The following is a 24,750-nucleotide window of genomic DNA, read 5'->3' as shown; positions in this document are numbered from 1 at the left end:
TAATTAAATTAAAACTACTGTGGAAACTACACTTACAGGACTTCCTGGAGAGTTCAGAATGTCAAATTAAAAACATGAGGGTTTAAAAAGTGCACGACTTAAATATATTTCTGTTGTATTTAAAATTAAAAGTAAATAATAATAATATTAATAACAATGTATTATTATTATAGCCATTATTAGTATTTGTTTACAATTTATAACAAAATTTAAGTTGAATGGGTTCCAAAAAATAACTGTGTGAATGAAAAGTGGACTGACGTCTTACAACTAGAGATGCACCGATTGCAATTTTCTTGACCGATTTCGATTTCCGATTTTTTTTTACAAGTGTGACCTGCCAAGACTGATTTTTTTGATTCCGATTTTCTTTCTAAGAACTATTATTGACCACATATACAAACAAAATCTACCTTTCTTCAATACTAAATTTTATTTTCATAATAAAATTAATTATTAAACATTAAAATTTCCCCCAAACTGCACTAAGTTACAGGATCTTCTCTCACTTAAACAACTCTGAAAATAAAGTGCTCTGTGACTGGAAAGAGGTAGAAATAACAATTAACTGCAAATAAGTTGCTTTATATAACAGATTTCATTTTCCACTATTTTTATAAACTGGACCTTCTTCTCTTTATTTCTCGTCTAACAAAACAATTCCAAAGATTACAAGCCTATGAACAAAACCGAAGTGTCCAATACGCTCAACATTCACATTAAGCTTATGTTAGATGTCCAAATATCAGTTGTAAAACTGATTGCTGCTTCGGGATCGGCTTGTAACCATACCTGTCAACACTCCCGGTTTTCCCAGGATTCTCCCGTATTTCACACCCATCTCCCGCCCCCTCCCGTTTTTTTATTTCTCCCGGGAAACTCCCGTAATTTGTATGGCCCAAACCACGTTATATGAATAATCACATCAATATATTATTCCGAGGTTGTCCAGTTGCCAGATCATGTATGAAACACTTCCTACTCACACAATCAACACATCATACAAATTTCTAATAATTTGTGACCTCAACCTGGCAACCAAAACCCAGCTGCTCTGTTGACATTAAACGCAGGAAGTTGAATCAAGCATCACTGGTAGATTGGAGTAGAAGACTCTGGCTGAAAATAAATAAATAAATAAATATTATATATATATATATATATATATATATATATATATATATATATATATATATATATATATACACACACATACACACACACACATGTAAATTTAACAACAGCTGGACGGAAGAATTTAATTTCATATCCCAAAGCAATATCAACCTTACCTTTTGCAATGTGTGTCGCACTGATTTTAGTATCGGACACAGTATTTTCGCTGCTCATACCAAGGGATGATAGGAGAGGCTGCTGACTTGTGACTGGCTCTGAGCTCTAGCTTCTTTTTTAAAATGGGCATTTTCAGCTGGGTGATGGTGTTATAAATGTTACTTTGGCCGTACAATTATTACACATTTCAAACTTTATGTATTCTTCACTCACACAGTGAAGATCTTCCACGTCAATGACATGTTTACATGCGGCCGTGACGTTATTGCCTGCGCCGCTGGCAACAAAACGGACCGGCTTGGAATCGGAAAGACATGAGGCTGACCGGCCGGTCACCGGTCCGGCCGAGCATGTGGAAAATCGGCTAATTCCGGTCCCTGGCCGGTCAATCGGTGCATCTCTACTTACAACTAAATTGAACAAAAAGAGATCTGAATACTTTAAAGTCCAGATGTGTTGAAAAATGTTTGAAAAAAAAAAGGAAAAAATAAAACACACTGTTTTATTTTCTACTGAAGACAGTTAATTTTGCTGCTACATTATCCAGTATACTAGTTAATAATAAAGTGTTTCTTAATAAGCTATACATTTATATTGAAATAATGTGTAGTTAGAGGATTGTGTTTCTTTACATATTAAAGAAAACTCCCAATTATTTCCACCCAGTAATGTATATTCTAAATTGATTATGCAAAAAACAACACTGTTATCGGATTGGGATCGGTATCGGCCATTACTGAGATTTCCGGTATCGGATCAGAAGAGAAAAAGTGGTATCGGTGCATCCCTACTATTTATTGCATGTGGTTAGTGGATAAGATGCAGGTATTTGCATTGAAATACCATGCACAAAAAGTGGCGCAATTGCTAAGTGAATTTGCCCCTCGGTGTGTTCCTGATGATCTTCAGCCACTACACCACACAGCCTTTAGAAAATGACAAGAAGCATACCGCTCAGAGGAGTTCTGCCCAACACCAGGACATCAGGAAGTGACATCATCACCAGCTGCTGTAACGTCTCCTGAAAAACACACAATTCAACTGTTTCATCATGATTCATAACACTATAACACACTGCTGAAGGAATGGGCCTGAAACACAGCAGCACATCGTCACACAGCTGTTTCTTCTGATCTACAGAATATTCATATGATTAACCATGACAAGCTCACAGCACAATCACACACTAATGATACACACTGCTTTCATGAGTGATTAGTGTTTACACAGCAGTTTGTAATGCTCATCTGAGCTCATCCTCATAAATAATACAGTCAGGGTCCGAAATTATCATCCGGCAAGTGCCAAATGCGGGTACATTTTCTGTGAATTTCGCAGCATCTCTCACCACTTTAGAGGAGGCGACCCCTCTGGTGGAGTGAGCCCTGGCACCTACTGGCGAAGCTTGACCGCGTGCCTTATAGGCCAGGGCAATAGCATCCCTCACCCAATGTGACAGTCTGCTTGGTTAATTAATTGCCCTGACTTACACCACTGGCTAGTGTGGTGGACATAAGTCTGAAGGGCAAGGACTGGGCAGAATCCGTGAAGTCTTTCCTGCTCCGGTGTTAAAAACAGCGGGGAGCAGAAGGCTTCCAGAGTGACAGGACGTAGTCGAAAAAGGCACCATAGGAAGGTAGTCAGGATGAGGATGCAGAATACCTTTGGCCATACCTGGGGCAAATTCTAAACAGGCCGGCAAAACAGACAGAGCCTGTAGATCCCCAATCCTCTTAAGAGAGGTATTCGCCATAAGAAAGACCATCTTGAGAGTCAGAAGTCTGTCAGACGCTGACTCTAGAGGTTCAAAAGGGGGTCTCAACCAGACCCTCCAGGACTATTGCTAAGTCCCATGAAGGAGTTCTGGTCCCAACAGGAGGCCTCAGTCGCATGGCTCCACGAATGAAGCGAGCGAGTAGAGGATGCCTCCCCAAAGGCACCCCGTCCATCAAGGCGTGGCAAGCCGAAATGGCGGACACGTAAACCCTGAGAGTAGCGGGGCATATGCCTGCTGACAGTTTTTCCTGCAGAAAGTCCAGAACTGAAACAATTTGGCAGTTAACTGGATCTGCACCACTTTTCGAAGACACCCCATTTATTGGTGTAGATTCTTCTGGTAGAGGGAGCCCTAGCACTAAGAATGGTCTCAATAACCTCATGTGACAGCCCTGTGTCCCTCAGTTGGTACCCAGGGGCCAAACATGAAGTTTCCACAATTCGGGCCGGGGATTAAATATCGTCCCCTGCACCTGAGACAGAAGGTCCCTCCTGTCCGGAATCGCCCAAGGCGAGCCGTCGAGGAGAGATATTAGCTCCGATAACCATACCCTGTTTGGCCAGCGTGCCACTATCATTAAGAAGCAAGACCCTTGCTGGCAAACTCTGGCCAAGACTCCCGGGAGCAGAGAAATGCAAACAGACGCATTCAGGGCCATGTATGCGCATCACGTCCAGACCCAGCGGGGGCTGGGTGACTCAGGGAGAAGTAGAGGAGACATTGCGCTATTCATAGAGGCGAAGAGGTCCTCTTCTACCCTGTAAAATCGCACCCAGATTTGTTCCACTACCTAGGGGTGGAGTTTTCACTCACCCGTCGGTATTTTCTGTCTGGACAGTAAATCTGCTCCCACATATGGGCATCCAGGGATATAAACTGCCATGAGTGACAGGGGCTTGCCCTGGGCCCCAAGGAGAATCCGACATGCCAGAAATTTAGCTGACGTGAATGTGGACCTCCTTGATGGTTTATGTAAGAGTCTACCGCTGTATTGCCCACCCGCACCAAGACATGGTAGCCTCTGGAGGAAGTATTTCAGGGCCAGAAATACCGCCATCAACTCGAGACAGTTACTGTGACAACTGAGCTGACGACCCTCCCATCCCCTTGAGCTGGACGACCACTTAAGACCGCTACCCAGCCCGTCAGGGAGGTGTCTGTCATTAGCAGCCTGTGACGACAAGATGCACCTAGAGTGGGACCCAAGGTAAGAAACCAGGGTCTGAACAACATAGCAAAGGAACGAAGCACACGGCGCGTAACCCTTATTAGCCCTAGGGGACTGGCCCTTGGATGAGATCCCCTGGCTTTTAGCCACAGCTATATGGAGCATATGGAGCAGGCCCAAAGGGATCACCGTGGACGCAGATGCCATGAGACCTAGTATTTTTTGATACTGGTGAACAGTGCAACCTTGACCTAGCCTGAGTTTGCTCAGGGTGTTCTGAATGGACGTGATATGAGCGGAAGACAACTGTGCCCGCATCGTGATCGAATTACATATAACCCAGACAGGTGATTCCCGGGTGGGAGAGAGAATGCTCTTTGAAGTTGATTCTCAGACCCGGAGAAACCAGATGAGCTAAGACAATATCCCTGTGCTGAACTGCCAGTTCTTGAAGCTGCTCTAAGATCAGCCAGTCGTCTATGTAATTCAGAATGCGGATGCCCCTGAGTCGCGAATGAGCCAGAGATGCATCCATGCATTTTGTGAATGTGCGGGGTGATAGCGCTAGGCCGAATGGAAGAATTCGATACTGGAAGGCTTCGTCCCCGAAAGTGAACCTCAGGAAATTCCTGTGCTGTGGCAGAATTCCAATATGGAAATACGCGTCCATGAGATCGATCGTGATCAGCCAATCGTAATGTTGGATCTGAGACACGACCGTCTTTGACAGTTAGCATCTTGAACTTGAACACCCTGACCGAGCGGTTCAAGCCTCAAAGATCTAAAATCGGATGCAACCCCCCCCCCCTTCTTGGGGACCAGGAAGTATCTGCTGTAATAGCCTGACTCTTTCTCTGGAAGGGGAACATGTTCATGGCCCCTTTGACCAAGAGATTTCGCAGCTCTTTCCACAGTAGATGTGTCTGCTCTGGTTTCACGTTATTGGGAACCACGCCGTTGAAACGTAGAGGGCGGCGAGCGAATTGAATTCTGTAGCCTCTTTCTACTGTGTTCAGAACCCACATAGAAATGCCTGGCAGAAGTTTCCACGCTGCCAGGTTCTCTGAGATGGGTATCAATTTCGACACTTCCTGTTGAGGGGATGTCGAGTGTTCCGCGTCCTGGATAAAGGCAGGAAGCAACGGTACACCCAACTCTTTGTTGGAAGCCTCTGTCACCCGAAACACCAAATGCGGCGGGAGTGAAGAGGTTTCGTGAGGGTATCGGGAGGGCCGAAGTGGATGGTACACGCGCCCCGTCCCGAGAGGAACCACCCCCCCTCCACAAGGCTGGGTACAAGACCATCAGGGTTTCTTTCTTTTAGAAATCATGACCCTGAGGTCCTGCTTCGGGGGCTGCTGAGGGCGACGAGCCTGTCCCCAGTCTTTACGAGGGGGAGCACGACTCGCCACGCTCTGCCTAGCAGAGTCGGGGCGGGACTGGGTGGCCGACGGCCCCGCCCCCCTGAGTGCGTGAGAAAACAAACTGCCCGAAGGCTTCCTCGTGGCTTTTCGCCTCCTGGAATCTGGAGATAACCGTATTCATGGCGTCTATGAAGAGAACGGAAGGCGAAACCGGGGCATCGAGTGGGAAAACTCTGTCCTTATCCTTGATGCCCGAAAGGTTAAGCTATAAATGCCTCTCCATGCTGACTAAAGCTGACATAGACCAACCAATGGCACGGGCTGTCTGCTTGGTCGCACGGAGAGATAAATCTGAGGCCCGACGAAGTTCAGAAAAGGCTTCTTCGTCGAGCGTTGCACCCGCACTCAGGTCTTTCAGTAGGTCAGCCTGGTACGCCTGTAACACGGCCATGGTGTGCAGCACAGCACCAGCTTGACCTGCTGCTTGATAAGCCCTCCCCACTAGCGGAGGTAGTCCTGCATGGCTTAGTGGGGAGAGCGGGTTTCTTGAGTGATGATGCCGAACCCGGTGAGAGATAGCCCGCAAGCGTCTCTTCGACCGGCGGCATCATTAAATACCCCCATGCCTCAGCACCCATGATAGTCGAGTATAAAGACGTCGAGGGTGCGTGAACACGGGAAGTATATGGGTTCCTCTATGAGTGAGAAAGCTCGTCATGGAGGTCATCAAAGAAAGGAAGGGACTAATATAGCATTCCCTTTTTCTTTTTTTATTATTAAATTATTATTTTTTTGTATTATTTTTTTTCCCCCACCAGACAGAAATCTGTATTATAGTTACTATATTATAGGGTCTAGCTGTAGTCTGGCCACAGCCAAGTAACCACCTCGAGTAATTTCTCAGCCGCTTTATTATTATGCATAAAATGTACAGAGGTTCAGCGCCCCCCTCGTGAAATGAAGAGGTGCCAAGGCACGCTTCAGATTACGAGAAGGATCAGCTGGATCTGGGGATAGTGCGAGCGATAGGGACGGATCCGTCTCTCGCTCCACAGCCAAATATATGCGAGAGCCCCACGATGAAAGAGAGGGCGCTGACTCCTGGAAGTAAGCGAGGCGAGCACAAAGCATTTCGCCCGAAAGTAGGTTGCAATGCACACACTCGCCCTGCCCCAACGCGAGAGCAGCATGCTCTTCCCCCAAACAAACAAAACAAAACTGATTTGTGTCCCTGACAGTCATAGAACATTGACGGAAATACGCATCATTTGCTTTGCTTCTCCGACATTTTTCCACCTTTTTCTTTTCTATTTTATATATATATATATATATATATATATATATATATATATATATATATATATATATATAAAGAGGGAAAGGAGAAAAGGTTCACTGTGTACTGCCAACAAATTCTAACAGAGGAAAGAAAGTTTCTGAAAGGCTTGAGACACATAGCACAGTTTGCTCTGAAGAAAACGGATCTGACGACACGCTAGTGACACGTCTATTTATAGCCTGGCAACAGGTGCATCAAAAGATCTCACCAGCCGAGGCTATAAATTCCGGTCAATGTCCATTGACGTGTTACACACATATTCACAATGCAGGATTGTTCCCAAAAGCATCATAGTGAAGCTTTTTGTAAAGGGAACACCCCCTAATCATTTTGATAGATAAACAATAAGGAATGTGGTCTATAGGGTGCAACAACGCCCAGACAGTTTTTCTGTTGTCTGGGTTCCATAAGTATTTTCCACATTCATTTCCTCCATAGGGATTTATGAATAAAATCCTTCAGAAAAGACTTGAAAGCCAAGAACCAAATCAACAAGTCATGAAGTGAAGCACAATATTACAAACTCAAAAAAATATTTTTAAATCATACAAAAAGACCTATCAGAATTAACATCAATTAATGTCTTAAATGAAGGAATGACCTATGAAGCATTGCGCATGGCGTTTTAGAATTAAAAACGATGGAAAAGTATAACAGCAATGAAGTATAAAAACAATATATTTTGTGAGCATTGCAATATATACACATTTGCAGAGTGCCATAGGAATGGGCGAATGCTGCAGAGCTCTTTAGATTCACTGCTTTGCTTTGTTCACTGTGATTGTCTAATTGGTTGATCAATCTCTGCTGGATCATTGGTAGTGTAGTTCTTCACCAGGAATTCCACTATTTAACAGGAAGTTGAAATTATGCAGACTGACAGCATCAACAGAAGCATATACCATCGGTTAACAACCTCGAAGCTTATGTATTTTTAGGTTTAGGTTTATAAGTTAACGTAAACGATCAATTCCCCTATGGAAAATAATTTGTTTTTTATACACAAAGATGGTGTGTGTGTGTGTGTGTGTGTGCGCGCGTGTATTTATCACTTTGTGGGGACCAAATGTCCCCATAAGGATAGTAAAACCCGAAATGTTTGACTTTGTGGGGACATTTTGTCAGTTCCCATGAGGAAAACAGCTTATTAACAGGACAGATTCTGTTCCTTGTGAAGATACTCCCTCTAGGACAGATAATCGGTCAGTTTAGTGAGGTTTCTTATCATCTGTATGCAGACGACATTCAGTTGTACTGCTCTTTTAAGTCTTCTGAGTTACATAAACTGTCCTCTCTTATCAACTGTCTGACTAGTATCAAGCAGTGGTTAAATGATAACTTCTTAGTCCTGAACTCGTCTAAGACTGAAACACTTATAATTGCCCCTGAGCAAAGCATCTCTCAGATAAAGCAACATATCGGTATATTAGGCTCGTCTGTGCAGCTGAGTCTCAGAAGTTTAGGTGTGGTTTTTGATTCTGCCATGTCCTTGGAGCAACACTTGCAACAACTTATCAAAAACTGTTTCTTTCAATTAAGGAACATATCCAGACAAGCGCCCCCTTACATCTCTGACCTGATACAGCTGCGCACGCCCTCACGTAGTCTGAGATCAACTGGTCAGAGATTTTTAATTGTTCCCCATACACATTTTAATACTAGAGGGGACCGTTCTTTCCAAGCAGTGGCACCTAGACTGTGGAATGCTTTGCCTCCTTCATTGCGCTCCTTGGATTCGGTGGAAAATGTTAAAACACAGTTGAAAACTCTTTTAGCTTGACTGTAGGGTGGTTAGGCCTGTCTGATGTGTATTTCTGTTTGTTTATGTTTATGTTTTTGATTTAGTTATTTATTTGGATCATATAGTGTCATGTATTTATTAATGTTGTGTATTCCCCTTTTCTTGTGAAGCACTTTGTGATTTTTATCTGAGAAATGTGCTATATAAATACATTTTACTTCCTTATAAATCATACTAAATTATGTTTTTTGAACATGTTTTGTGAGCTTTATTGACTGCGTTACAACAAGAATAATAATGTAAACACAGACGTTCATGTTCCATGTGGCCCAGTCCAACAATCAATCATTGACTCACCTGATAATATGATTTGATCTGTTGGATGAGAATGGAGAGATTCTGAATCCGCAGTGTTGGTTCATTATTCACTTTCTTATGAGTTCTCTGAACACTTGACTTTGGATTTCTGTGAAAACAAACAAAAACAAACGTTCAGTCAGGAATGAACACATGACCACACAATCAGAAATGAAAACTAGAGATGCAATGTTACTCTAAGACTGGGAAAGACTTTGTTCATCTAGCTTCATATAACAGGCCTTTGCACATATAAATGCAAGATCAGTCATTACAACACATTAAACAACTTTAACATCTCCAGGGGAAATCATCAGCATTCACACCAAACACAAAATTCCTCAACGAAACATCTATAACCTGTTTATAAGTCTTTCTTCATTGACTTGAAGTGTGTCCTACATCCACATGTGTGTTCAGTAGAATGTGAAATGATGAGATCATGTGGAAATCACACACACACACACCACACATGAGCTGCAGATGGTGAAACATTAATGAATGCTTCACGTGTATGTATATGTGTGTTATGTTGAGATGTTTGATGCACAAGAACAATCTTCATGTGTCGTTTTCATCACTTCATTCATCACTGTATACACGCACACATTCCCATCAATATGAACTACTAAACATTTCTGCAATCAATCAGATAAACAGTATATAGTACAGATGTGTTTTTTACTACTGTAAAGTGACATCACAGATAAAGCGGAGATAAAAATTCATTGTTGATTATTTTCATTATTGACTTGATTAATTATTTAGTTGTTGCAGCACTAGCTCAGATCTATGAGTGACAACATCACACACATTGTCAGACATAATACACAGTCAATACACTCAGCCCAGAGCACTAACCTACATACATACATGGCTGAATTGGGGGGTTGCAGAACTATGTCAGTGAAGAATCAATGACACACACACACACACACACACACACACACAAATACACACACCCATGTCCAGTGTTTGTAACATGCAGGGCTCGACAATAAGGACTCCCTGATGGCCCGGGGCCAGCGTGAGAGAGGTCCGGGCCAGTTGCTAGAACTGTCACTTGCCCAATCGCCAGTGCTGCATTTATAACGTTAGTGTTAGCTGACAATGAGCGAGAGAGACCACAAAAAAAATATATGGAGTGAACAAAGTCTTCTAACCGAAGAGCCAGCCATCCATTGGCGTTATTATGCCTTTTTTAGTAGGGCTTCATCCCCCCTAATATTATGTGACTTTGCAATCATCATGTATCTGTTCTAAACAGCTGCAGCAGCAACACTGCACTTGTTTAAATTGTGAGGCACTAATTGGTTGCTTTTCCCACCTGTAAAGAGTGACTGTAGTGTGAGCCAATAGCATTCGAGTGTGGGGTGTGACGGAGCATATAATTGGTTTGAGCCACTGAAATAATACGTCCCATTTCCTCATTCAATTTATGAACGAGCAAGGATCAGTACTATGAATGATTGACAGAGGAGGCATGTCGCTCGTATAGTCCAGTAATCCCGTTTAACAAGGAGAGAAACGAGATGGATTAATTAAGAGTAAAAGTGACTAATGACATTACAATGACATCAGGACATAATTAAAACCTGTAATTACTTTCAGGCTATGTTGTCTTTTTTGTATATTCCTTGATGGTCATGCACTGCAGTTCACAAAATGATATGCTTTGTTGTCATTTGCAGGGAAAACACTTATGATAATAAGTGAATAAACTATAATTAGACTTGTTTTGGCATCTGTGCTTTCTCAATGGTTTAATGACTCAAAAAGATGTTGATTTGCAGAAATGGTTATCTGAATGAATCGGTAAACTAATTTTAACGAATCTTATACACAATGGCGGCCAAAAGTTTGGAATAATGTACAGATTTTGCTGTTTGGGAAGGAAATTGGTACTTTATTTCACCAAAGTGGCATTCAGCTGATCACGGTGTATAGTCAGGACATTACTGATGTTTAAAACAGCACCATCACTATTTGAAAAAAGTCATTTTTGATCAAATCTAGACAGCAGCGTCACTCCAACACCATATCCTTGAGTAATCATGCTAAATTACTAATTCGTAATAGAAAATCACTTGCTATCATATCAAACACAGATGAAAGCTATTTGGTTCGTTAAATGAAGCTTAACATTGTCTTTGTGTTTGTTTTTGAGTTGCCACATTATGCAATAGACTAGCATGTCTTACGGTCAATATTAGGTCAAAAATGGCAAAAAAATAAACATCTTTCTCTAGAAACTCGTCAATCAATCATTGTTTTGAGGAATAAAGGAAAATATACAATGCTTGAAATACGGAGAAACTGAAGATTTCATACAAAGGTGTAACTGTCTTCTTCAAAGACAAGACAACTGGCTCTAACAAGGACAGAAAGAGATGTGGAAAACCAGATGTACAACTAAACAAGAGGAGAAGTACATCAGAGTCTCTAGTTTGAGAAATAGACGCCTCACATGTCCTCAGCTGACAGCTTCATTGAATTCTACACGCTCAACACCAGTTTCATGTACAACAGTAAAGAGAAGACACAGGCGTAAGGGCCTTATGGGAAGAATTGCAAAGAAAAAGCCACTTTTGAAAAGAAAAACAAAAAGAAATGGTTGGAGAGGGCAAAGAAACACAAACATTGGACAACAGATAATTGGAAAAGAGTGTTATGGATCTTAACCCCATTGAGCTTTTGTGAGATCAGCTAGAGCAGGGGTCGGGAACCTATGGCTCGCAAGCCACAAGTGGCTTTGTTTAAAATCGAGTGACTCGTCGGGTCTCTCACCATTCACCAACACATGAATGTTTAAAACTCTCTAGAAATACTTTTCCAATAGAAAGTGTGGGTGTGATTGTAAAGCTTGAAGTCAGTGACACTGTTTTGATTTCCTTTTTCTAAAATTTTACCAGCCACTGTGGAAGGCGAGCTGTAAGACTTCTTGGAGAGATATAGAAGAAGAAATTAGACACAAAGACGTGCGTTTGACGAAACATGATTATATTTTGAAGAACATACGAAAGGAAAGCCGCCGATGCACGTCTGATTTGCAATGAATGCACTTCTCCAACACACGAACATTCATAGAGTTCTTCGAATCGTTTCCCAATAACTGTTGATCTTAAATGTTAAGAGCATTTTCTACGAGTGGTTTTTTGAACGTTCGTTATTTTTTATATGCAACCAGGATGTGAAATAGCACCCGCAAAATGAGACGAGGCTCAATCCAGTTCGCAAGCTCCTCTCCAAATGTATTTCATGCACGAGTAATTTTGCTCATCTACCTGCAAAATGTTGGTAACCTGTAAGATGTATCAGAGTGACAGATGTCAAGAAATGCTGACGTGTTTGAAGAAACACACTTTATTATATTTTTAACAACCGACAAAAGAAAAGCCCTCAATGCTCTTGTCTTATTCGCTGTTTGGTGTGCAACGAGACCCTGTCTTGTGGAACAAGCGCATGTAAAGAGTTATCACTCCTTTTTCTCTGTTTGATTCAAATGAAAACAGTTTGCAAGAATAATGTAATCTATGAGAATGCTCTCCGATCTCCGATCATCTCGTGAGGTGCTGCGAGTTTAGTTTGCCCTTACAAATTCTGAACGCAACTTCGGAGGTTCAGTAATATATACAGGTATCTTTGTATTAAACAAACAAAGACGAAAGTGATTAAATCATAAGGTAATACAAGACACGTTCACCTTGAACCTAAACCTTTCTTTAGGCAGCCTAAATATGACCAAAACGGAATTCAAAAACATTTGAAAAGAACACACATATGGCAGAATTTTTTGGGAATACAATAATTTTTTGGACTTATTTTTTATGATGATTTTTATAATTATCTTTACAATTATAATTGTCTTTAGTTCTTAAGTTGCATGCTAGTAATTTTCACCTGTTGCTGCATACTGATACTTGCGTGATGGTAAATGTTTGGATTTGGGGAGGTGGTTATATATAAAAAAAACATTATCACTTTGTTATTTGTATTGCTATTTTCATTTAGTTTAAAGTGCAATTTGAATTTAGAAATTTCTTTTGTTCAATTTTTCATGTTTCAATAAATTAATGTATTTTTTAAAGCAAAATATTCTTCAACCATGGGGATTGACCATATAGTCAGATATTGAAATTTAAATGTGAATATTTTTAAGTCATTTTATGGAGACCCGCACAAACATGTGTACTCAATTCCATATTGCAACATGTTACCTTATTCGTTTGTGGTATGGCTCTTTTAAAAAAATACATCAACCAAAAAATTTTAAATTGGCTCAGTGAAAAATGGTTCTCAACCCCTGAGCTAGACGTAAGGTGCATGAGAAGTGCTCGACAAGACAGCCAAATCTATGGCAAGTGCTACAGGACGTGTGGGGTGAAAGGTCACCTGAGTATCTGGACAAACTGACAGCTAGAATGCCAAGGATCTGCAAAGCTGTCATTGCTATACGTGGAGGATTTTATGATGAGAACTCTTTGAAGTAGTTTAAGATTTTTTTTTTCAAATTGTATTAGTAATGTTTCACGATATTAATGTCCTGAACATACATTGTGATCAGTTGAATGCCACTTTGCTGAAGTACCAATTTATTTCCTTAAAGAGATAAATCTGTACATTATTCCAAACTTTTGGCCACCAGTGTGTGTTTATATATATATATATATATATATATATATATATATATATATATATATATATATATATATAATTAAAATATTTTGCTTTGGTACGATGAAGAGCTTTGCTACAATATTTTTTTGCCATGATGCATCACCTATTTTTCATTTTTGTTTTGGGGCCAGTGAAAATTTTGGCAGGGCAAGTAAAAGTCTGAAGCACTGGTCCGACCAGGCCAGTATTTATGTTGCATTCACATACAATGCGAGGTGAGCGTTTCGCGTGGGGCCACTACATACAAAGTCAATGCAAAGATGCAAATAGATGCGAATGCGCGCAGGGCACCGCGAATGAAGCGAATGGCGCGACTCGAACACTCAAAATCCTAATTCGCGTAGAAATCCGCATGGTGCGTTGCAGTGAACGCCTATCAGCATTGAGATTGTCTGGATGACACTGATGTACTGACGTAGTAGCAGAAGAGATTTGGAAAAATTGTTGTAGAGGTGTGTGGGCACCCGGAATTGTATGTCACAACGTCATACATGTACTGAGACCGGACGAAAAAAGACATCACTTGGAGGAAAGTGAGCGAGGAAGTTGGACTACGGTAAGTTCTGAAAATATAAAATGCAAGGCGAAAATGAGCAATGCAAGCGAAATTTTCTTCGCGTTGTATGGGAACACACCATTAGCATTGAGCTCTGATGAGTACACTACACATGTGTCAGCAGATCAGCACAGCTCCATCACACCTTATCAGATGATAAAGGTCACCATCATCACACCTGCATCACCTGACAAACTTTTGTCACATGTGTTTCCATTCACTCAAGTCATAGCTGGCTGCATTTACTCTCTAATCAGACACTACACCATAAAATCAGTCAGAAGTGACAAGCACAGTGATTTTTTTAAAACAGAATAGTCACACAAAGGGGAGAATTTTTTACGCATGGTATTTCAGCACAGTCTTATCACTAACCACCTGGGATTCTAGTTTAGCAGGCGCAATCAGAGCTGAAACTGTGCTGCGTCTTGAGTATTTAAATTAAGTCATTGTCATTCCTTTTCAAGCAAATATGGCTCCTTGCTATGAAAATTAGGCTCATTATAGATTGTGCTTCATTCACAAAAATTGCCCGGTGCAGACAAAGAGCATTATAACCTGCATGTATCCAGATGTGTCCTTTAGTCACTTTTAGTATGTTAGAGAGATGATTCAGGAGTCTAGATCAGAGCAGTGAGTGTCCCCCACACACTCTTCACAACATTAAACTAACAAGGCTTTACCTATAACTGACTAAGAATGATTAACGATACATACAAACACAGGAACTCAATGACGTTCATCACTGGTGACTGAAGAGGTGGGCATACTCTGAATTGATATTTTCAGCGCTTCAGCCTCCCTCTGCTCCATTATGAGAGAATCTCTGTACACTTTTTAAAGTAAGACTCAACAGTACTGTGGTGCTGCTACAGTAGAATGAAAAGTTACGGATCACAAGCCTAATGGTTGTTCTGGTGGCCATACGCATCTTCACTGACTTTAGGTGAGCATACACAAAATCCTGAGACAGACATATGCTTGTGTATGCACTAGACAAAACTACTGATGTTCATGACTTGCCGGTCTGTTGATGGTCCTCTAACATTGTTCTCTTGTGAGATACAGACTGTGGGAAAGGGAAATCACTATTGCTTCATCATTAACAGAACGGAACCATAATTGTTCACTTTTTTATGAACATTAAACTGGGATCCAAGAACCAGCAGTGGTTGTAATAGTTTGAGGGAAGTGCAGTGAATGTACAGATGTGTGATGTTATCAGTGCTGAACAGGATACAAGAGAGACACCACAATTATCTGCTTTGACTGCCTCAGATGGCACAAACACAGTCTGATGTTTATGGAACACAAAACTGGAAAACACACTCCTTCCAAGCAGAGCTGATCTTATTGGCTGGTTTGATGGACCTTCAGCGAGTAGAAGAACATAAACAATTGTATCCATCCACCTGGAGTTCCGGGTTAATCCAACAATTAAATAATTACTAGACATTCCAGGTTAGAGATATTAGAGAGTTTTTGTCTCTTCATGTGTCAGTGGGCAGACTGAACTTGTATCAGCAGACATCACTGGAGGCCACTGAGTCTCGCTGCTGTTGGTCGCTTGAAGATGTTTCTACTCAAGCACAGGATTAAACTGCACTACTATTATTGGACTCTTCATCCCATTGTTGCTCATCTGCATAAAGTTTAACACTGCTCAAACTCTCATTGAAAATTAATGATTTCCATGTGAATGCCCCTTTAAATGTAAAAATGGACATCACACATGCTGTAAAAGGAGCAATTTGCCCATACATTACCCTTCTGTCTTAATTAATTGACACAAAACTTTTTAGAGATCATTTTAGTTTGATGATAGCTTGCTGTGCTTTACAGTGAGTAACAATCAGCACAGTAAAACACTCTGCAAGTGTGCAGAAGTTTTATCTCTTTATTGCTTTAGGTTTAGTCTTTTTATGCATTGAGGTTGTCGGAAGTTAAATCCTCTACTTTGAGTAATGCTCCCATATTTGTGAGGAGTTGTGGAGCAAATAAAGTCTTTGCTGATTCTATCGGACACTGCTTAAATAAATAATTGCAGTAAAAAAAGGTTTAAACTGCTTGATGTTGAACTAAACGTTTACCCACAATTATCTTACATAGAAATGAGTCATTATGTGTTCAGCGGTTTGGTGCCGCTTTCTATTGGAGCCTTCTTTCTTATTTTTATAGTTTTGTGCAATAAGATGTTTTTTTTTTTGTTATTTCGCCAATTTATTTGTTAGTTATCATGTTGATTTGTATAGCGCCTTTCACAACACACATAGTTTCAAAGCAGCTTTACAGAAGATCAGCATTTACAGACGATAAAACTATAATGTCTATAATGTCGATGAATCATCATTGTGTAATTAGATAAAATACGATTGTTTATCGTGTTTAAAAATAAGTAATTAAATAATAATTGTATTAATAACCCCAGTGAGCAAGCTGAAAGCGACTGTGGCAAGGAACACAAAACTCCATAAGATGTGGATTAATGGAGAAAAATAACCTTGGGAGAAACCAGACTCACTGTGGGGGCCAGTTCCCCTCGGGCTAACATCATGAATATAATGTAAATATTACTTATGTATAGTTAAAGTCATGGTTTAAAATGATTAAACTAAGTGTTAAGGGTCAGTGATTAAACATTGATTGTGTTTGAACTGTAAGATTAATGACCAATGTCTTTGAAGTCCATCCTGGATTAACTGCAGAAGTTCACATAGATGCAATTGTCCTTGTTAATTGGCTGATGAAGGCTTTTGTTGGCAAATGTTAGTCTAAGCATTTCATTTCAAGATCGTAGTCCATCAATAGACTGAGGTGATGCAGGCAGAGATCAGGGATGTGAAACGCAGTTCAACCTGGCCGGTAATTTCAGTGAGGTTCGTTGTGGTCCATCCTAAATCCAAGGTTCAGACAATGGCATATGAAGTATCCCATGTCTTATGGTTGGAGTTGGCATCAGTTAATCCTCTGAAGCCCATCATAATAGACTGAAGTGATGTTAGGCTGGCACCGGCTGCATTTAGTCATCATCATTCAGCGACATGAAGCAGTGGAGTCCAACATGAAGCAGGAATGGTGCTGGATCCAGCCAGTTCTGGTGACCTCAGAATAGGAGTCCCGAGGTTGAGACAGGGAAACAAATTAAATAATATCAGCATAGATGCCATTCAATTTATTGCAGAGATATAAATCATGATCAATGTTTCTGGTTTCTAGTTCTGGCAGACTAAACTAAAGCAGCCCAATTGTGGGTTGGAGGATAAATTCGGTGTATGCCTGGCTAAATAGAGGAGTCTTTAGTCTAGACTTAAACTGAGAGAGTGTGTCTGCATCTCGAACAGTGTTAGGGAGACTATTGTATAATTTAGGAGCCAAATATGAAAAGGATCTTCCTCGTTTTGTGGATTTTGATATTCTGGGAACTATTAACAGGCCAGAATTTTGCGATTGTAATGAACGTGATGGAAAATAGCGTGGTAGAAGGTCACTTAAGTACTGCGGAGCTAGACCATTCAAATCTTTGTGTGTAGTTAACGGAATGTTTTAATTATTACGGAATTTAACAGGTAGCCAATGTAACGATGATAAAATGGGGCTAATATGATCATATTCCTTTGTTCTTGTTAGCACTCTGGCTGCTGCATTTTGAACCAATTGAAGTTTATTTATTGATTTTGCTGGACATCCTCCCAGTAATGCATTACAATAATCTAGTCTTGAGGTCATGAACGCATGAATTAGTTTTTTGGCATCAGCAACAGAGAGCATGTGCCGTAATTTAGCAATATTTCTTAGGTGGAAGAATGCTGTTCTACAAACATTGGTAATTTGATTTTCAAAGGACAGATTGGTTTCAAATATAACACCTAAGTTCTTCGCAGTACATCCATCGAGAGTCAAATTATATTGTAGTGGCTTATTTTTAGAGTTTTTTGGTCCAATAATTAGAACCTCTGTTTTGTCAGAATTGAGTAGAAGGAAACTTCTGGCCATTCAATCTTTTATTTCATTGATACACACTGCTAATTTCGATAATTGTGAAATCTCATCAGGTTTTGAAGAAATATAAAGTTGTGTATCGTCGGCATAGCAGTGGAAACTTTTCCAGATAATATCTCCCATAGGAAGCATATACATGGAGAAAAGCAGAGGCCCTAAAACTGATCCCTGTGGCACTCCAAAGTTTTCGATCCTATCGTAAAGTGTGTATCAATGAAATAAAAGATTGGATGGATCCAAATTTTACTTTTGTTTGGTTTGACAATTCCTAATTTACATAGACAAAGTGGTAGTGGTCTGTTAAATATGACCTAAACCATGCTAATGCAACCCCACAAATGCCAACATAATTCTCTAGCCTATTCAAGAGAATGTTGTGATCTATCATGTCGAATACAGTACTAAAAGCACTAGAAGATAAATGCAGCCACGATCAGATGATAAGAGCAAGTCATTTGTAACTCTGATAAGTGCAGTCTCTGTACTGTGATGAGGCCTAAATCCTGACTGAAAATCTTTGTATATACTATTTCTCAGTAGAAATTAACATACTTGGGAGGATACTACTTTTTTTTAGTATTTTTGACATGAACAGGAGATTTGAAATCGGTCTATAATTAGCCAGTTCTCCAGGATCAAGTTGTGGCTTCTTAATAAGTGGTTTGATAACTGCCATTTTAAAGTTTCTTGGGACATGTCCTAAGCATAGTGAGGAGTTAATAATATTAAGAAGAGGTTCTGAGATTACATGGGATACCTCATTTAAGGTAGTTGGTATAGGATCTAACAAACATGTTGTGGCTTTTGATGTTTCGATAAGTTTTGTTAGCTCTTCATGACCTTTGACAGAGAAAGATTGAAGTTGCACGTGAGGAAAATTATTAGACATTGTTTTCTGAGGTGCTATGACAGATGATTGCATAATTCCAATTTTATTTCTGATTATTTCAATTTTATCTGTAAAGAAATTCATGAAGTCATTACTCTTGAGCTGTGATGTAATATCTGGTTCTGTTGAGGCTTTATTCCTAACCAATTTAGCCACAGTACTGAATAAACACCTAGGATTGTTGTGGTTATTTTCTATGAGTTTACTAAAATATGCTGACCTGGCAGCTTTTAGTGCCTGTCTGTATCTAAACACTATCCTTCCACGCACCACGAAATACTTCTAATTTTTTATTTTTCCACATGCGCTCAATTTTCCGAGCTGCTCTCTTGAGAGCATGAGTGTGATCATTGTACCATGGTGCAGGGCTTATTTCTTTAATTTTCTTTAATCAAAGTGGGGTGACAATCTCAAAAGTTCTAGAGAAGACTGCATTTATATTTTTTGTTATTTCATCAAGTTCTTCTGGGCTTTATTGAGTGTATGAGATAGATCTGGAAGATTACTAGTGAAGCTATTTTAGTGGTCGAAAGAATAGTTCTACCTGAACGATAGCGTGGTGTAGATTGAGTAACATTAACCTGGGGGAGTAGATTCATTTAAACTAATATATTCATCCGGTTTAAGCCAGGTTTCAGTCAAACAGAGTGCATCCAATCTATGATCTGTAATCATTTAATTAACAATTAGTGCTTTGGTAGAAAGAGATGTTTAGTGAGGGTATTGTGTTTGGTAGTTCGGGGAACAGACACAGTCTCTATGAGATATCTAGGTGATAGAGTCTCTATCTGTTGTAGTTTATGTGACCTGTGTGATGTCTCAAGGCAGCTAGCAGACGTTCGGATTAACCAGTTTGTCTGCTTCCTGACCTGGGCCCCAGTTAGTCAAATACTATAATTATTAAGACTATGAGTCAAATTACTAGAGAGTAGAGCGGCACCTTCCCTGGAGGGATGGAGTCCGTCTCTCTTTAGCAGGTCAGGTCTACCCCAAAAACTCTTCCAATTGTCTATAAATCCTATTTTATTCTTCAGACACCACTCAGACATCCAGCCATTCAGTGACACTGATCTACTATAAACCTCGTCACCATGACGAGCAGGGAGGGGACCAGAGCATATTACAGTGTCTGACATCGTTTTTGCAAATTCGCACACCTCTTTAACATTATCTTTAGTGATCTCCGACTGGCGAAGCTGGACGTCGTTAGTGCCGACATGGAAAACAATTTTAGAAAATCTACGTTTAGCATTAGCCAGCACTTGTAAATTTGATTTGATGTCAGATGCTCTGGCCCCCAAAATGCAATTAACAATAGTGGCTGGAGTCTCCAATAACAAGGGCTCTTTCAACATGATTCTGAGTGGGTGAATCACTGAGTGGGGAGAATTGATTGGAAACCCTAACAGGAACGGGAGAGTGGTGTCTCTTTGCTGAGCGAGTATGCCACCGAGACGTCACCCAAATGCCCTGCTGCCAGGGCTCTACAGCCGGAACCAAAGTGTGTGTGTTGCTCTCTGTACTACTCGCATCCGAAACAGTATCTACCAGCTTCTCTTTCTCACTGACCTCCACTAGCGTTCCAATGCAAGTTTCTAACTCATTAATCTTCTCCATCAGCCTGACTAATTCCTTACAATTATCACATATGAATCCCTCACTGCTGACGGAGGAGGCTATTGTAAACATGTGACATGCAATGCAGGAAGAAATAACATGAGCGGATGCCATGACTTACTGCAAATTGTTTGTTGTTCCTGAGCGGTGAGGGTTTGAGATTGACGTGAATCCCTCACGTAATTGTTTGTTGTTGTTGGTTGTTCTTGATAAGCGGTGCTTTGAGATCGATGAAATAATCTGTGTACCGCAGAGGAGAAAAAACGGGTGCGCTCTGAAAAAATGCATGCAGTTTAATCGCGATAAAAATAGAACGCTGATGCAGGTGGAATATGCGCGCAGTTGAATCGCGATAAGAGAATAATACGAGGGAAACCCGATGCAAGCTTAAAAATGGTAGATGTTAAGGATTAAAGGCTGAAAACAGATATATAAGAGATGCTAAAAAAACAAAAATAGCAGGCTACAAACACAGACTCTAGCAAGGTGCCAGCAGCAACAGGTAAAATACACGCAGATGAAACAGCAGAAAAGAGGAAAACCTGAAAAGCGGGAAAATGACAAAGGATATAACGATGAACGTAATGATGAACGTTTGAGAATAATAATAAGCAATGCTAAGCAGCCTAAGCAGGCTACAAACAAACTCTCGTGCAACGTGCCGCCGGAAACCTTAACACTTGACAAGTTGATCAAACAACCGATTGACTAATCGAATTACGAAAGTTGATAGTTTTGCACATTCCTACCAGGGAAGAAAATCATATGACAGAATTGTAATTTTGAGGTGAACTATTCCTTTAAGACCAGGACTCCTCCCACACTCCTCTTGCTGTCTCTCACTTGCTGTTGTGTCCATCAATCCTCAGTGACAGCAACACTCATCAGTGTTCTTAAATCCAGAGTGTACTAGAGTAACTGTTTTTGAGGATAATCAGTTTCACAATGACAATGAGCTCAATTCTACCTAAAACACAGTGTTTGGTTAAGGTTTATGAGTGTATTAGTTAATATGAGTGCTGAATAATGATGTGTTTGTGTGTGTATAATGAGTGCTGTGTGTTTGGCAGACGTGTACAGCAAATGAGATGACCAGCTGCCTAATCGCACACACACACACACACACACACACACACACACACACACACACACACACACACACACACACTATCACTGCATTATTAAAGCAGTCAGACACACACAGGCTTCACGATTTTTCCGGACTAGTTTGTATATGTCTTTTTGTGTGTGTGTGTGCAGGGTTGGGTGGTTTACAAGGACATTTTGTTAGGTTACAAACGTAATTACAAGGGTATTATGCTATAATTGTGGTTAATGGGGACATTTCTAGTGTGTATGTGTTTGTTTATAAGAGTGACAGTGTGTTTATGTTTTAAAACTCACTCAAATGCAGATTAATCCAGTAAATAATTAATAGAGCTCCAACAAACACATTACTGACACACACATTTCACATATGGCCATATGCTCATCACTAAATAAAATTATGACATACAAGTAGAACAAATATGAAAGTAACAGAATATCCCAATTATTAACAGTACACAAACTCCAACTACACATCTCACACACATGGATATTATGATGCATTATGTGACATTCAGCCACTACGAGGAGTACTGAATCATATAGCACTGAGTGTTTTTACACTATATAGCTAACAGTATATAACAGTATATCACTACATAAGAGTATATCACACTATTTAATATTATATAACAGTATATAACAGTATATCACTACATAACAGTATATCACACTATATAATATTATATAACACTATATAACAGTATATCACTACATAAGAGTATATCACACTATTTAATATTATATAACAGTATATAACACTGCATAACAGTATATCACACTATATAATATTATATAACACTATATAACAGTATATCACTACATAAGACTATATCACACTATTTAATATTATATAACAGTATATAACACTGCATAACAGTATATCACACTATATAATATATAACAGTATATAACACTACATAACAGTATATCACACTATATAACAGTATATAACACAATATAACACTATACAACTGTATAACATAATATAAACGTATTTAACAGTAACAGAACAGGTAAAGGCTTCATTCAAGCACTGAGGACTTTCCGACGCCATCAACGCTTCATTACAGCAAATGTCATAAATGATTCCTCATACATTCAACGTTCACACAGAAAACGACATTATAAAGGTTTACTCACATCTGAATCATGATGTCGTTCAAATAAGCTCCGTCCACTAATGTCATAAACTCCGACAGATGAGATCCGTCACTTCGCAGATGAGACACAGTCTTCACCTACAAACACACACACACACACACACACACACACACACACACACACACACACACACACACACACACACACACACACACACACACACACACACACACAAATACATGGAAATCGAGACATACTTGTATGAGATGAAGAAGTGTATACGAATGTATATTTGATCTATCTTACCCAGCACACTAGAGGAGAGAGCAGAAATTCCTCCAACAAAGGCGTAAAAACTTCATTTTCCATCTTCTCCATCTTGTGGAAATGAAACGGCTGTTGTGAAGGTCTTTGTGCAGGACACGAGTCAGTTTATGAAGCACTCGTGTGGAAAACGACATTAAAAACTCATCCTGACAGGAATACTGAAGCGCTTATACTCATCAGGAATGCGGCAGAGGCGGGCGGGATCAATCCATCGAAGACGAATCCACACCCAATAAATCCACTCGTTTAATCTCCAGCAGTGATAAATCCATTCATCCCGAATCAATCCCGTTCGTTTCCATTACATTCAATGGGACGCGTCGAGATTGTAACGGAAAAATCTGCGCTGCGCGTCGAGCGCGTGTGTCGGTCACGGGTGGGTGTCTGTATCTGAAACAAAGCGCCGCCTGTACTGAATTACGCACGCACGCACGCGCACACACACGCACTGATTTACTTAGCAAAAGAGCTACATTATGTGGACTAGAATGTAGTAAATGTATTAACTGTATGCTACATCGTCTCTTGAGTGTAGTTATCACCTCGGAAATAAGCAGTCATTTTTCATGTTTTCATTCGTACTGTACAATAGTGCATACTGCAGCTCTAGTAGGCTATGTAGTATGATAGTCTCTCCTGCGCTCTTAAAAACACAATGTTTTTTCAGTCAAAATACTGTTGACTGAATAATCAAGAAGATTCATTTCATTCGTTATACACTGACACAGTGGGGGAAGTGTTTTGTGTTTCTGTGGCTGAATACACCCGTAAAATCAATAGGATAACATGTATGTTTACATTGTGTAGTGGTTATTTCATAAGGGATTCAAATAAACATTGTGTTCTCAATGACCTCTCTCGGTGATGCACAATATGTGTTAATTAGACGAAATAACTGGATTATAATATTCTTTTAGCATAACTCGATTTGACATACTGAACATTACCGTCTGCTGCCTAATATCTTGACCAAGTGAGATAATAATTCCTTAGGCCTATAGCTGTAAAGTTTAATAGCTGGATATCAAGGATTGTTTTTGAATAAGCTTTAAAAAAGTACACGTGGTAAGAAGACAGCTAACATTTACCATGCCACTAATTTATTTAATACATAAAAATAAAATATAAATGTGTACACAAAACAGTAATAGAAATGTATTCGATTAACTATACGATTAAACATTTTAATATTCAAAAGCTTAGATTTTTTTCGTGATGTCAACAAATAATGAAATATGACTATTTAACCACATACATTTAAACTGTTTTGGGTAAAAACATAAATAATTTTTTTTTCAAGGTATTTCAGATGTTGCCCAAAGATTCAGCGTAGTGTTTTCTCAATATATCATGTCTCTTCTTTAAAAATAAAGCATTTAAACTCTTACAGGCCACCTTTTTTTTTTTTTTTTTTTTTTTAAATACTGAGCAAGTA

At 39.8% G+C, this 24,750-nt stretch overlaps 1 protein-coding gene across 3 annotated transcripts in view; it reads right to left on the bottom strand.

The window, feature by feature from the left end:
* Positions 1–23,686, bottom strand: part of ccdc88ab (coiled-coil domain containing 88Ab) — an 80,065-nt gene extending 56,379 nt beyond the window's left edge. For all 3 annotated transcript variants that reach the window (XM_052151273.1, XM_052151275.1, XM_052151274.1), the window contains exons 1-4: positions 23,295–23,686; positions 23,028–23,125; positions 9,040–9,148; positions 2,245–2,314 (exon numbers count right to left, since the gene is read on the bottom strand). In XM_052151273.1, the coding sequence (XP_052007233.1) occupies positions 2,245–2,314; positions 9,040–9,148; positions 23,028–23,125; positions 23,295–23,366 (349 nt within the window). In that variant the 5' untranslated portion in view covers positions 23,367–23,686. The remainder of the gene's footprint in view (positions 1–2,244; positions 2,315–9,039; positions 9,149–23,027; positions 23,126–23,294) is intronic.
* Positions 23,687–24,750: the final 1,064 nt, after the last annotated feature.

Source organism: Xyrauchen texanus, chromosome 20 (genome assembly GCF_025860055.1).
Source record: "Xyrauchen texanus isolate HMW12.3.18 chromosome 20, RBS_HiC_50CHRs, whole genome shotgun sequence".
Taxonomy (NCBI): domain Eukaryota; kingdom Metazoa; phylum Chordata; class Actinopteri; order Cypriniformes; family Catostomidae; genus Xyrauchen; species Xyrauchen texanus.
The sequence above is the reverse complement of the archived record's forward strand: the minus strand, read 5'-3'. Positions and strand labels throughout refer to the sequence as shown.